The 15,749-nt window shown below is 38.7% G+C and overlaps 1 protein-coding gene across 5 annotated transcripts in view; it reads left to right on the top strand.

Annotated features, from left to right (window-relative positions):
• The window catches only part of SPATS2L (spermatogenesis associated serine rich 2 like), a 170,789-nt gene that overhangs the window by 107,541 nt on the left and 47,499 nt on the right, over positions 1-15,749 (top strand). For all 5 annotated transcript variants that reach the window (XM_010336460.3, XM_039469500.2, XM_039469506.2 and 2 more), the window contains 2 exons: positions 2,150-2,199; positions 4,963-5,209. In XM_010336460.3, coding sequence (XP_010334762.3) covers positions 2,150-2,199; positions 4,963-5,209 — 297 coding nt within the window. The remainder of the gene's footprint in view (positions 1-2,149; positions 2,200-4,962; positions 5,210-15,749) is intronic.

Genomic DNA, 15,749 nt, shown 5'->3' with positions numbered 1-15,749 from the left:
ATGGACTGTCATCAAATCTGTTTGCATTTAAACAGAGCACCTTGCTTGTCCTTCTTGAAATTTTCACCTTTTCAGCGTTGAGATCTCATTAATAAAACTCATTGATTGCGGAGAAGCCTCATGGGAAGTCATTTTGGTTGGGGAGCAGTAGGAAAACTTGTTTTAAAACCACTGGGTGCCAGGCAGGTGACTCATGCCTGTAACCCCAGCACTTTGGAAGGTCAAGGCAGAAGGATTGCCAGGAGTTTGAGACCAGCCTGGACAACATGACGAGATACTGTCTCTACAGTTTTTTGTTTTTTTTTTAAATTAGCCTAGAGTGGTGACACATGCCTGTAGTCCCAGCTACTCTGGAGGCTGAGGCAGGAGGATCAGGTGAACCTGGGAAGTCGAGGCTACAGTGAGCCATGTTTGCACCACTGCACTCCAGCCTAGGCAGTAGTGCAAGATCCCATCTCAAAAAAAAAAAAAAGACTGAGCGTCAAAAATATTTATTAGGAGTCATTTGTGAAGCATACAGAAAGCAATCTGAGTGGCTGAAAAACTCCAAGCAGTTTCAGGATAATTAAAATGTAATAATAACAGTTTCAAAATCCTCTGTAATTATGGGTATTTCTTCTTCAGAATTAGTCTCTAAAGCTCATTGTCCAAATTACAAATAGAATGTATATCAAAACATGAAAATTAGAGAACTAATTAAATATGGCAGTTTTGAAAGCAGTAAGCAACTCACCACCATTTTCTGATTAAAATGAACAGTATTTAGCATTTTTAAATTTTAGTTTTATTTAGAAAACTGAAGCATAGCTGTAAGAACTGCCCTAATTATTATTAACCAAGACTTACCAAGAAACCTAATGAAAGGGACTTTCTAAATATCTTCAAAAGGAAAATGCTGTGAAACATTAATTATCTGGACAAATTAGAGAAAGACCACCCAGTTAATAAAAAGTCTGAATTATAGCTTACTTTTAGGTGCAAACTTATTATTTCAAGTGCATGCAACTCAGACAAGTCTAAGAGGGTCATTGAATTGGAAACTTTAAATAGATAGGAATAATTAGCCTGTCTAAACATTAGTCAAAGCCATATGGCCTTCTGCTTATCTAACAGTGACAGTAGACTCAATAATTGGGACCCTACTAATTTGAAATTTATTATAAAGACCAGCCTGAAATTTATCTTTGTTTAGCCAACATACTCCTTGTAGAGATCTATTAGTATATTTAGATTATATGAGAATGTTTAAAATTCTTAAAAGAATACATTTAAAAGAGCTATCCTCTTTTAGAAATGCTGTGCCTATTTATTTGAAAGCAGCTGGTGTCCTCACTACCAATAATTTGTTATTGAACCTACCTTCAGCACAATTGGAATGAATGAATGAACTTTGTTAGACTGTACGGAAACATGGGTTGCAGCTGGCCAGCAATAAAACATTTTTTTAATGTCTTATAATTTAATTAGGCATTTAATTTATATATAATTTAATTAGATATCTTCTGTGAGTCCGTACAGTTCTACCTATATGTGTGAATGGGATGGACAGAACCTGGGGTCCAACTTTTCACATAATGAACTTTTTTTGGTTTCAAAGTAGAAGCCCTATAAAGACCACATCCCATCCCTATCCATGCTAACTCTAGATAAACTAATATTATGTCTTCCTCATCCCCCTGCCAGATGTGAACATATGAGTAGGGAAGGAAAAAGTGAAGAAATGGCCAAACAGAAAGCTGTGATTCACATTGTTAATAATACTCAGAATCCCATATTTGGTTCAGAAGATTATAGGTATTTTTATTCATATATCGAACAGAATAATTTTAATTCTACCTATGGCAACAAAGCTGCTGGAAAATTCTCAAGATATATTTCATTTTCCCTAAGATAATATAATGATAAAAAAGTAAGCTTCATGTAGTGAGGCTTAATATTTTGATAAAACCAAGGTCATACAGTAAATTAAGTGAAAATCTGGGAAATAAAAGATGAAACTGGCATTTTTATTAAGATAAGATGTATCAAAACAAATGAAAAAGCAAAAAAAAAAAAAAAAAAACTGCTACCAAGATGGAAAGACAGAGGTGAATTTTGTGTGGTGTTTCATGATGTGAATATTTGTTGAAGATTCTTTGTCTTTATCTAGGCAGTGCAATTCAAGTTCTAAAAGAATGGAATATGACAGGAAAAAAGAAGGTAAGATTAATATTGATTGTAAATTGGTAACATCTTCAATCAAAACCTTCATGGTTGTTATCATTTTAACAAGGCTGCCAATTTTATGCTTCTTTCAAATATGTTAATATATACCCAGAAAGCTTCCAAATTCATGACTCTCGTAAATTACCGGATACTCTCACTACTAATGCCTTTATTTTCTGCTCAGTGTTTTTAATGACCAGGTGTGCTTAAGAAGTCCCAGAGTTGTTTTCTTTTTTAAGCCTAAAGGGTAGCCCAGCTGGAGAATTCAAAGGATTCAAAACATTAACTTGCCTGAACATATCCTGTAGCACAAAGAAAAAAATTAAGGAGTGTTTTAAAGATACTTGAAAAACTCTAAATATATTTTCACATGTTTTTCCACCTGAAAGAATCTGTCTAAGGCTGCTCTGAGATGCTTTTTTGGCTGAATTCTAAGGTAGATTATTAATAAAAGAAGAAGAAAAGAAAATGCCTTAGAACTATAGTAAGTAAGGGGCCTTCTTGAACACTGGTGTACTACTCTTTGAGAACAAAGGAAAGGGGATTTTACTGTGTCCCATTCAATTTGGTTTGCTTTCTTGTCAGGTCACAAAGGGCCTGGGATTTCTGGGAGCTCCCGAGCTGTGTCTGTGCATACACACTAGCAAAAGTGTGCCGCTCCTTTCAAAGTAACTGTTCCACTCATTCCTGCTATGGCACAGCAAGGCCTGTGTTTTGCTTTTCCCAGGATATAGTACGCCATATCCCTTCCCACGGGAGAAGATCACAGGCCTGCAAAACAGGTTCTGAACAAACAATAACACAGTATTACTTTCATAAAACCCGAAGATTACTGAAATTACAGGAATCATCTTTTCCTGTTTTTTCTCCTCCTAGTTTCATGTAGAATAGGAAAATTATGAGATTTTTTTTTAACCTTTGTATGGCACTATCTTTGACAATCTCTGCTTATCTTTAATCATAGCTTCCCAGGCCTCTGTGCGAGATGAACATGATTTGCAAGTGATTGAAAGGCAGTATTTAGACTTACATAGAAAAATTTCAAAAGTGTGGTTCGCGTATTAGATTTTTCTGAAGTGAAAAAAAGAGCAGACAGCAGCTGCAGACCCAACTCATTACTGAGTCTCCCTCCTGGGGGCTGAAAAGGAAAATGGTCTCCCAGCCAAGTGGATGTGAGGCTTAAGAGCCAGAAGCTGCTTCGGCTGTTTGTGGGGGAATAAGTGCCACTGGCCTGTGTATCAACCTGGGACACACCTCTCACCTAGAGAGCGCTTACCAGGGCATGATTGTGGTTCCAAAGAAAAAGAGAGCAAGGAGGAGAATTGAGAAGAGGAAACAGTTACTTTTTACTTCTTTTCTAAATGAGTTGAGAAATGAAGACAGGCTGACACTCACTCATTCAGGAGGTGGGACAGGGTCTTCCTTATGGGTCAGGTGTCCGTTCCGATTGGCTGGGGCTGGTACTATACTGCTTGTTAAGTACATTGAATATCAACTGGGTACAAAACAACATCAAGTCAAGCATACATAATTAGGAACATCTTCTTAATTTTCTTGATATTCTTACCTATTCACCATTAGGGCATTTTAGGAGAGATATAGTAAAACTCTGCATTTTAGACTCCTGTGATATTGGAGATCTAAAAAATTTCAGTTGTGTAAAATTCAGCATAGTGTTATTTCAAAGTAAATTAAATGAAGCCTTGTAATGCTGTTACCGAGAGGTCTGGGGGCTTTCACACCAAAAAAAGGGTGACTTACATCAGTTTGCCAATACCTTGAATCCGTTGTCTGCTCCAGGTGAAACATTCGTGAGGATGGCAGGGCAGGTAGCTCATGCCTGCAATCCCAGCACTTGGGAGGCAGAGGTAGGAGAATCACTTGAGCCCAGAAGTTGGAGACCAGCCTGAGCAATATAGGGAGACCCTGTATCTACAAAAAAATTTTTGTAAATGCTGCATGTGGTGGTGCATGCCTTAGTAACAGCTACTCAGGAGGCTGAGGTGTGAGGATCACTTATGGTCAGGAGGTTGAAGCTGCAGTGAGCTGTGATCATGCCACTGCATTCCAGCCTGGGTGATAGAGCCAGAGTGAGACCTTGTTAAAAAAAAAAAAAAAAAAAAAAAAAGTGATGGGGATGCTTATGGATCCTGTGGCTACCTGAGGCATCCTAGACAATGGAAGCAATTCCAGGAATCTCCTGGTTGATTGGTTTCTATTTCAGAGACCCAGCCTGGACATTAACAACCTACCTTCTGTGCCCTCATTTTACAAGAAGTTGCCTGCCTTTTCCCTGGCAGTTCCCCCCTTTACCTCTCCTTCTCCCCAGCAGATGTGAACCTTAGGATCCTCCTTGCCTCCCCAGCATTCACCACTTTGAGATGAGAGCTACTCTCCAATGGCAGGATAACTGAAATCAAGTTTTTTCAGGACGGTTATCAAAAGATTTTATTGTAGAGCCTCAAGTTGCTCAAATATTTAAGCAGCTATTTAAGCCATTCCTGTTGGTTTTTTTCTTCCTTTTATTGGAAACTTCATGTTTGTGTTTATAAGGTGAAAGTTTATACAACTTACTGTAAGAAAGAAGATACTTAAATTAATTTGGGTGGTTAATAAAGGTGTAAATATTCTTCATCCAGTCTATTAGAAGGGCCAGGAACCAAAAAAGGTAATGTGTCTAATTTTCATCTCTCAGATTCACCTTATATTTCAAGAGTCTGAGCTGAATATCATTTTCTCATTTGTTTCTCATTCTAGAACAATAAAAGAAAAAGAAGCAAGTCCAAGCAGCATCAATGCAACAAAGATGCTAAAGACAAAGTGGAGAGGCCTGAGGCAGGGCCCCTGCAGCCACAGCCACCACAGATTCAAAATGGGCCCATGAATGGCTGCGAGAAGGACAGTTCCTCCACCGATTCTACCAACGAGAAACCAGCCCTTAACCCTCGTGAGAAAAAGATCTCAATACTTGAGGAACCTTCAAAGGCACTTCGTGGGGTCACAGGTCAGTAATGCTTAAGTAAAATTGCTTAGGTTAGGAAGACATAGATGAAAAGAGCACGAAGGGAGCTCATTGGGGCTACTGTTGATTCTGTTGAAAATAGAAGGTTGTTTTTCTGCAGTGCATACAAGTCAGCCTTCCGGAAGCCAGGATAGGGGGTGCAGAGGAATGTGACAGGGCAGAGAATAAATGCTCAATCTAGCAGTACACCAAGTCAGAGGATTTTTTTTTCTCTCTTTTTTTCTTTCTTTCTTTCTTTTTTTTTTTTTTTTTAGGCTGGAGTGCAGTAGTGTGATCATGGCTCACTGCAGCTTCAGCCTTGAACTCCTGGACTCAAGTGGTCCTGCCTTGGACTCCCAAAGTGCTGGGATTACAGTTAGAGGGTTTTTTTAAATGGAAGTTCTAGTTTAAAGAAATATTCTATATAGATACCTTTGCTAGAATTCACCTGAAGTAGTGAAGGAATAATAAATGACAAAAAGAAATGTTATTAAATGTTTTCCTTTTGAAAGGACAGACGAAATTATTTGAACTGCTGGTTATTTTTTATATGGCATGACAGAACATAATCTTCCAGGGTGTTAGAATCTGGAACGTTAATTATTTGTACTATAGCTGTGCATTACTTAATCTTTAAAAGGCCACTTCCTAATCCACTATTTGACTTTGGGTGCTTCATTTCGTCTCTAGGGTCCCATTTCCTTTCTCAAAAATAAGGAAACTGTATTGGAATCTACTAGATAAGTGCTTCTCACTACTATCTGACCCAATGCCCCATTTTTAGAGCAAATCTTAAAATAAAATTCATGCATAATATAACCTACCTAGAAACAGATTTTCAGTAAATAAAAATATAAGAAATTCAGGAAGAACTAAAATAGAAAGCTCAACAAAGAGGCCAGATTTTCACACCCACTTATAATGAATCACTTTGCAATTAAATGAAGTAAGGCAGTAGTCAGTTGGATATTGTGGACGCTGTTTTTTTTAGATTTGACATGTACAGTAAGAGCTCAATAAGTATATTTGTATGTAACATGGACTCACTGTGAATGCACCTGCTACAAATGCAGTCTGACTTCAGATAATGTGTGTCAACTCTAATATCATGACTGTTGATGTGGTTTTCCACTTGGTGAAAAATTCTTAGTCAAGTTCTAAACATCATAAAGTACCATCTTCCTTTAATTTATGTAATAGTTGAATCCTGGAAATCCAAGCAAATGTTGGAAATCCGTAGCAAAACTGTCCAGACTCACATAATTATATATGTTTTTAAATAATCATGAATGCCCAGGAGAACATGAGAAAGTTCAGGACACAGGACAATTCTTTGTTGTGTAGGACATTCCCAGGATTGCAAGTCATCTAGCATCCTGCCCCCCAACCCCACCCCCAACACACAATCATTTTGCTAACTTTTAAAAATGCCCCCTCAGTTTTTCAGAATGCCTCCTAAAAGGTGGTAGATCCCTTGATGAGAACCATTACACGAGTTGACCCCCAAAGTCCTTCTAGTTATAAAATTCTGAGTTTATTGAACCAGTGCCTTTTTAAACTCTCCTTGTATTCAGAGCACTCTGCTAGATGCCACAGTAGATTCAGAGAAAGATGTGATGTGGTTTATGCCCTGATGGAATCACATTCTGATATCCTTGAAGAGAAGGCTGTAGGTTCACTGGTGAGTTTAAGGTTTGGGGAAGAGAGGTGCTGCATCTAACTGAGTGATCCTGGGAGATTTCCTGGGAGCACTGGGTATTAAAGGACCAAGAGAACTGAGGTGGTAAAAAGGACTCGGAGGGTTAGAGAGAAGTAAGTAGAACTTTACTGAGGACCCTCATGTATTGCATGCCTGCTGTATGTGACACAGTGCTAGCCTCTGACAAACCAAAGATGAGTAAGACACACCCGTGCCTAAGAAAAGTTCAGTCTAGCAAAAGAGATAGAGGTGCAAACAGAAAATCAAATGGTGACATGAACCGAATCAGGGTGGCGGTGAGAAGGCATTGGCATGCTCCATAATACACTAGTAAGTTCTTAAATTGTTCACATCGCACAAACATTCTTCCAGAAACACTTCCTAACAACTCCACTGATAGTCCTGAAATTCGTATCATCCTTATTTACTTCATGATGGTTTCCTAAAACCAAATGATGACAACAACAAAAATAATCTATTTTATTTTGAATCTGAATTCTCCAGGAATTTTTTAATTCAGTTTTCACTGCCTGCAATTTTGAGACTATTTTGATTTATAGGCAGAGCAAGAGAAAGAAATTAAATAATCGAGTGGCAGATTCCCAACTTTAGTTATTATTGCTTTCACATGAATTACTTTCAAAATCTAATTACTCAAGTTACCATTTTGATATCAATCATAGACTAAAAGCTTAGCACATATATATTTTCATTTACTTATAATTTATACCTTCTTTGTAAAACAATGTCAGTAACTCTATCAAGTATAAGACATTAAAGCAAATTCGATGTAGAAGTACTTTCCTTCCCAGTGGACAGCTGCCTTGAAAGTTAAGTATCCACCAGGGGAGTGGGTACAAGGGGGCTTTTGGAAACCCTAACATGAAACTTTCTGTAAAGAATCCTTTCTTGCACAAAGAGTGATCCCATTCTCCCTTCTCTTTTGTAAGAAGACATTGAGGTATGTTAGTATTATTTGTTGCTGTCATTGATTCATTACAAATGTCTCTGCAATAAATTTTTCTCTTAAAGAATAAATGAGCCAGGCATGATAGCTCACACTTGTCATCCCAGCACTTTGGGAGGCTGAAGCAGGAGGATTGCTTGAGCCCAGAAGTCCAAGACCAGCCTGGGCCACATGGCGAAACCTCATCTCTACAAATAATACAAAAATTAGCTGGGCCTAGTGGTGCATGTCTGTAGTCCCTACTACCCAGGAGGCTGAGGTGAGAGGATCACCTGAGCCCAGGAGGTTGAGGCTGCAGTGAACCGTAATCATACCACTGCACTCCAGCCTGGGTGGCAGACTGAGACCCCTCAAAAAAAAAAAAAAAAGAGAGAGAGAGAAGAAGAAATGAAGAAATGTTGGTAATGGAAGGTTAGTAGATGTTCTTGCAAAAAAGGATGCAAATTCTCCTTCTTCGCCCTTAGCTTCATTAGCAGCACACTTATTATTGTAAATTTTAAAATGAATTTTTAGCTACAGTAATCTGCCCTCATCCTTGGAAGATAGGTTCCAGGACCCGTAGTGAATGTCTGAAATAATGTACGCTATTTTTTTCCTATACTATACTACACTATACTATACTACACTACACTATGCTATGCTATGCTATGCTATGCTATGCTATGCTATGCTATGCTATGCTATGCTATACTATACTATACTATACTATACTATACTATACTATACTATACTATACCATACCATACTATACTACACCATACTATGCTATGCTATACTAAAATTTAATTTATAAGTTAGGCTGGGCACAGTGGCTTATGCCTGTAATCCCAGCACTTTGGGAGGCCAAGGTGGGCAAATCACAAGGTTAGGCATTTGAGACCATCCTGGTCAACATGGTGAAACCCCGTCTCTACTAAAAATACAAAAAGTAGCCGGGCATGGTGGCAAGGGCCTGCAATCCCAGCTACTTGGGAGACTGAGGCAGGAGAATTGCTTGAACCTGGGAGACGGAGGTTGGAGTGAGCTGAGATCGTGCCACTGCACTCCAGCCTGGGAAACAGAATGAGACCCTGTCTCAAAAAATAAAAGATTAAAAATAACCAATAATAAATAGAACAATTATAGCAATATACTGGTCTCTTTCTTGCTCTCTCTCTCAAAATATCTTACTGCACTATAAACATCCTTATTGTGCTGATGTGAAATGATAAAATGCCTGCGTGATGAGATACGATGATACTCAATCTGATCACCAAGATAGCCACTAAAGTGACGAGTGGGCAGATATCATGTATGGCATGGATACTGTGGACGAAGGCATGATCACATCCTGGGTGGGACAGAGTGAGATGGCACAAGATTTCATCACACTGCTCAGAACAGTATGAAACTTAAAACTTAATGAGTTGTTTATTTCTGGAATTTTCTGTTTACTGTGTTTGGGCTGCAGTTGACTGTGGATTACTGAAACTGCGAATAAGGGAGGACTATTGTAGTTAGATTTTCCTGCCCCAGAATTATGAAGGTTCATCAGAAAGTTGATGCCAAAACTATCTAATGGCTTTAAAATGCTTGCTCAATCTACTGGCAATTGCAAGAGCTGTAACAGGTAGTCCACAGATGAGTGTTAGACTGCAGACGCTCTGCACCCCATTTTGAGTAGAATGTTTGGAACTAGAAAAGATAAGAGGGAAGCTTTAATCCTGGCTCCCCACTTTATAACTGAAGAAGCTAAGACTCCTCGTTGAAAAGGTGAGAGGATAACCCTCTTGAACTCTCTGCAGTTTGCAAAAGACTGACTCAAATCCATGTAATTTTATTATGTAGTGGAGAGTTACTGCTAAAACCATGGGCTCCCTAACTCCTAAAAAAATGAGTAATTGAAAAATTAGAAAAAAGTCACAATAACAAAGCCATATAATGATATTCTGTACTTGAGTGACTTCACAGCATAAGCCTAAAAGAAATCTCCAAGCTGCTATAGTAGAGCATTTATCAAGCCCTCCAATAATGGAACTAGCTCAACAAAGGCTGCCCTGAATGCCCCACTGGGCAGGAGGCTGTGAACATGTGAGATGCATGTTTTATCTTTTTATAACACCTTGACATTCAGGATCTCTCTTTTTTAAAGTCTTTAACAGAATCATTTTTTTTTTGGTAGGGGAAAAGTTAGCTTTAAGATATATGCAGGTGGCTCAGGGGTGTTAGTGTGACTTCCTACATGAAAAATCACCACCAAAAGCATCATCATTTCAGGCTGTAAATATAGCACTGTCAAGTGGGACAATACTGTGTGTCAGCAGATAGCTTAGAAGTTTAGGAGTATGTTTTAAGCCTGAGAGTAGTTTTTTCTGTATCTCAGAATTTTTAATAACAGCTCAAATTGGATCTTTTATATAATCCAATCAAAATCATCCTGGGCTCAAATACAAAGTCAGGCCAAGAGTAGATTGAGATTTATTTTTGCCGAGCGGGTGCAGTGGCTCACAGCTGTAATCCCAGCACTTTCAGAGGCTGAGGTGGGAAGATTACTTGAGGCCAGGAGTTCAAGACCAGCCTGGGGAGCATAGCTAGATCTCATCTCTTAAAAAAAAAAAAAAAAATTAGCTGGGTTTGGTGGCTCATACCTGTAGTCCCAGCTACTTGGGAGGTTCAGGAAAATTCTTTAAGCTGAGGAATTTGGGGCTGCAATGAGCTATGATTGTGCCACTGTACTGTAGCCTGGGCTACAGGACAAATTCTTATCTCAAAAAAATATATATATATATACCCATATATATGTATATATTTTACTAAATATATATTTACTTTTAGTGAAAAAATATATTTTCTATATTATTTTAATATATATTTTATATATTTATATATTTCTAGTAAAATACGTATATTTTACTAAAAGTGCCAAGAATAATACTTTTTTCAAAGACCTTATCTAAATATCTAAAGTACAGTGTGACCTTAGGGTCTAATTTTGCTAAATGTTCCTCCTGCCCCATATTTTTTTTGAGTCTCATAAGCTAAAATGTATAGCATTTACTTGTCTTCACTTAGGCCAAAACAGGAATTCAGATTTCTCTCTTTCTTTCCCCCACTGGACACAATTCCCATTGAATAGGAAAGGAGCAGGACTGTGGGCCATCAGCAGCTTCCCAGAGACAAACTCTGGGGCAGGGCGTTCCCTTTCTTGCGTTCCTCTTGCTGATCCAGCAGCTGTCCTTTATGTTGCCTCTTCATGTAAAGCATCCTGGGAAACCAAGTCTTCCATTCTTGTTCCTTGGAACAAAAAGCTCCATGCCATGGTTGCTGACCTACCTGAGCGGGACTGTACAGCCTGCCCTGTACTGCAGAGCAGGAACAGCCCTGCGTTTTAACCTTTGCAATGCAGATTCTGTGTTAGGGCACAGCACCTGCATGGAGCTGCTTTCTCATCCTCAAGTGAACTGAACCAAACGTCAGAGAAAGGATCCTGTGCCTTTAGAATGTCAGGTGCTCCCCCTCATTTGTGCTTCCTATAACGAACAACAACAAAAACACCCCACCACCATTTCGCAGTATTATTACGTTAGGAGGTTCACCACAGGTTGTTCAAGTAGATTTTTTTATGTTGCTGTTGTTCCTGGCCTCAAGATTACCTCCCCTGCTTCACTAAGCCCTATATTGGACCAGAGGATTAGCAAAGATCAACAAAAAGAAAGCAGCCAGCTTAGAACTTTAATAGTAAAAGTCAAATGTGTATATTCTAGGATTTCAGCAGTGCCAGCTCTCAAATGGAAGCAATATAATATCACAGCTAAGAACCAGAGCTTTAGAATTAGACATCTTTGGTTTCAAATCTCAGCCTCATTACTTATGAGGCGTGTGACCCTGAACAGGTTAACCACTCTGCATCTCACTTTTCTTATCTGCAAAATGCAGAATATTCCTCCACTTTGCAAGATTACGGTGAGCAGTAAGTGAGATACATAAAGTGATTAATGCAGCGTCTGGAACAGGGTGGACCCTCTTATCATTCATTTATCCTTTGAATAAATATTTTTAAGCATCCAACATGTGTCAGGAATTCTTTTACAGGAAGCGAACAAGACAACAAACTTTTTGCTCTTGGGGAGTTTATGTTCTTTAGGGTGGGGGGGGTGGGGAGAAGAGATGGATAATAAACCAGAATACAACTAAATTACCAACATAATTCTAGACTGTACTAAATGTTATAAAGGCAGCATGTAGAAGGGCAGCTGGGGAGTATGCGTGATCAGCGATTCCATAGAAGGTCCTGCCGTGACCTAAGTGTCGGGAGACATCGAAGCTAAGATCCCAGTGCTTCAGTTCAGGCTCTCTCATGCCAAGTTATAGTGGTTTGAATTTTTATTTAAACTTTTATTAAGTATTTTAGCTGAAGCCCTTGTAGAATTATAACCATAGATTTTTACTATTTTTTTATTATAGCTCTAATACTCTCTCTATCTATATCTACATCTATATCTATATAGCTGATATTAAGTACTGTCATATGAACATGCATTCTTGAAGTTTATATTTTGGTCAGGCACAGTGCCTCATGCCTGTAATCCCAGCACTTTGGGAGGCCAAGGTGAGAGGATCACTTGAGTCCAGGAGTTCAAGACCAGACTGGGCAACATTGTGAGAGCTGGTTCTATTAAAAAAAAAAATGTAAAAATTAGTCGGGTGTGGTAGTCCTTGCCTATAGTCCCAGCTACTTACAGAGCTGAGTTAAGAAGATCACTCAAGCCCAGAAGGTCAAGGCTGCAGTGACCCATGATTGCACCACTGCACTCCAACCTGTGTAACGAAGCGAGACCCTACCTCAAAAATAAATAAATAAAAATAAAGTTTATATTTTAAAGCACATAATTACTATTATCACTCCTCTTTAATTATTATTTTAGCATCTAAATACGTGATATTAATTCCCATTGATAGTGGTGTTTTTCTCAGTCTCAACCTCAGCTTCATGTAACTCGATATCTAAGATTGCATTTGCAGTGACTTAGAGCCCTGCTTCCTTTCTCTATATATGATAAAGCAGAAAGAGACAGACATAGACACAGGATGTAGTGACATGAGGGCACAGGAAACATAAAACCCCTCAGGTATTTTTCTGTCACCTGGGCAGAGTGAAACCAAAGCCCGCTCTCTTCTCTTTCTCATTCAAAAAGAATTTTTGCTGCAACTGTACAGCAAAAACACAAAACTCTTCACTTCTGAATAGCTGATACCTTTATAACTTCTCAAACATGTCTTGTTATGGTGATTTCAGTTACAAACAGACTTAATTAAATGGAATGTACTGCTTGCAAAGATCAAAAGGCTTTCAAAAAATATTTTTTTAGAGATTTTTGAACAAAGATATAAATGTTTCTATTAAAATGCAATGATGGAAACTCCATTTCCTCTGATGTGATTATTATGCATTGTATACCTATATCAGAATATCTCAAGCACCCCATAAATATATAAACCATAAATATATAAACCTACTATGTACCCACAAAAATTAAAAATTAAAAAAAGATTTTTAATGCAATGAGAATTAAATTTGTTTTACAAAGAAACAAGACAATGGAAAAAATCAAGTTATTCGGCCTACTTTGTGTTATTGACAACTTAGTCCATTGACTTTATTACCTTTTCATATTTATTTATGTATTATTATATATAATATACATATATATTAAATCTATGAAGGTATTAATGACATATGAGATCTTGTAAAGACAGTGAATGTAAGTAAAACTAAAGATGTTATTCTAGTTGAAAAGTTACCACCTTTATGCCCTCTGAGCTGATCAAGCTTCATAGGATTTGAATGAAATAATAAAGTCTATCTGTATTTGATAAAGACATGAAAAGGCAGAACTGACATTGTGTCTGCTGCATAAACTTGTCTGTTTTGGTCTCTGTTCCAAAGTTATTGTTTCCCCTGAATTTCTGTTAATTACCCTGTCATATAAAGATAGAAGAATGGTGAAACTTGCAAATCATAGTATATAATTATGAGAGAATAGTTTTCTTAGCCTGGGCAACATGGGAAACCTCAGCTCTACAAAAAAATACAAAAATTAGCTAAGCATGATAGCAAATGCCTGTAGTCCCAGCTACTTGGGAGGCTGAGGTAGCAGGAACACTTGAGCTGGGTATCTAGGCTGCAGTGAGCAATGATCACACCGTTGCATTTCATCCTGGGTGAAAGAACAAAACCCTGTCTCAAAAAAAAAAAAAAAAAAGGAAGGCTGGACGCTGTGGTTCATGCCCATAATCCCAGCACTTTGGGAAGCCAAGGCGGGCAGATCATCTGAGGTCAGGAGTTTGAGACCAGACTGACCAACATGGAGAAATGCCATTTTACTAAAACTGCAAAATTAGCTGGGCATGGTAGTACATGCCTATAATCTTAGCTACTCGGGAGGCTGAGGCAGAATCACTTGAACCCAGGAGGCAGAGGTTGCGGTGAGCCAAGATTGCGTCATTGCGCTCCAGCCTGGGCAACAAGAGCAAATCTTCAAAAAAGAAAAAGGAGTTTTCTCGAGGCTTCATCACTAGACCAGTATTCTGTAACATCTTCAGAGTTACCTTAACTCCCTGTCTCCATTCTTCACCTCCGTCTCGCTCATCACCTCATTCTTATGGCTTTTAGCCTCATCTCTCCAAATAAGCTGCTCTGGGTAAGCTGTGCTAGGTAAGTTTAGCAATGGCCTCCATGTTATTGAATCTAGCAACCATTTTTTAATTTTTTTTTCAGCAGTATTCAGCATTGTTGACCACTGTATTCTTAAGAGCTCTATCCTTTCCCTATGGCTTCTATGGCATGACACTCTCCTGATTGTGTTCCTCTGTCTTTTTGGCTTCCTCTCTGTTTCCTTTGGAGGTCGTTCTTCTTTACCTTTCTGTTAAATTGCTGCAGCTCCTCAGGGCTTGATCTCAGGTCCTTCATGATATAAAGCCACACGTTCTCTTTAGATTATTTCAGCCATACTCTAGCTTTAATTATGTAAGATGGCACTCAAAACTCATCTTCCTAGTTCAGACTGCACTCTAAACTCCAGACTCTTTGACATTTTCACTTTGCTGTTTCAAAGCCCTTCAACAACATGCTCAAAACAAACTCGTGATCTCTTACCAGTTGTGGCTGTCTTTTAGTGTTCCTGATCCTAGTGCACCATCTATCCAATTGTGCAAGCCAGAAATCTAGTCATCAGTCACGACATCTCTCTCTTTCTCACTCCCCATTTCCAATCTATTCCCATTTCCTGTTGGTTTTCATTTCTAGAATTCATTCATTGCTCACTCTCTTCCCCTGCCTTCCCACCAAATCTAACATCCTCACTTGCCTGCACTGCAGCAGTAGTCCACTCGTTAATCTCCTGGCACTTACCCTTGTTCCTCTGTAAATCATTCTCTATCCTGTAATCTTTTCAAAACACAATCTGACCTCTTATAATAAAGACCAGAAGACTTACCCTGGCCTACAAGCCCAACATAATCTGGCCTCTGTGTCCCACTCCAGCCTCTTTGCCTGGCACATCCCTTCTTGCCCTTTCTACTTTAGCCCTCATACTGGCCATGAGTATCAGTCAAGATCAAGTCAGGATATAGGAACCATACTGGTTATTTGAATAGGAGACATGTAATGCAAAGCATTGTTAACTAGAACAGTAAGAGGTTACTAACTACTAGAAGGGGTAAATGAGGACCATAAGGTGTCCACATGTAGCATGAGAGCAATTACTGTATCTACACTGAGGAGAATCAGACAGTAAAGGAACTAAGTACTGGGAAGGCCCCCAAGCCAAGACTGAGATTCTGACCTGATCAGAGAAGGTGCATGGCTACCAGAGGAATGGGCAGCCTTGCAGTGGTGA

The sequence above is a fragment of the Saimiri boliviensis genome, chromosome 5 (assembly GCF_048565385.1).
Source record: "Saimiri boliviensis isolate mSaiBol1 chromosome 5, mSaiBol1.pri, whole genome shotgun sequence".
Lineage (NCBI taxonomy): Eukaryota > Metazoa > Chordata > Mammalia > Primates > Cebidae > Saimiri > Saimiri boliviensis.
This window is presented reverse-complemented; position numbering and strand designations above follow the sequence as displayed.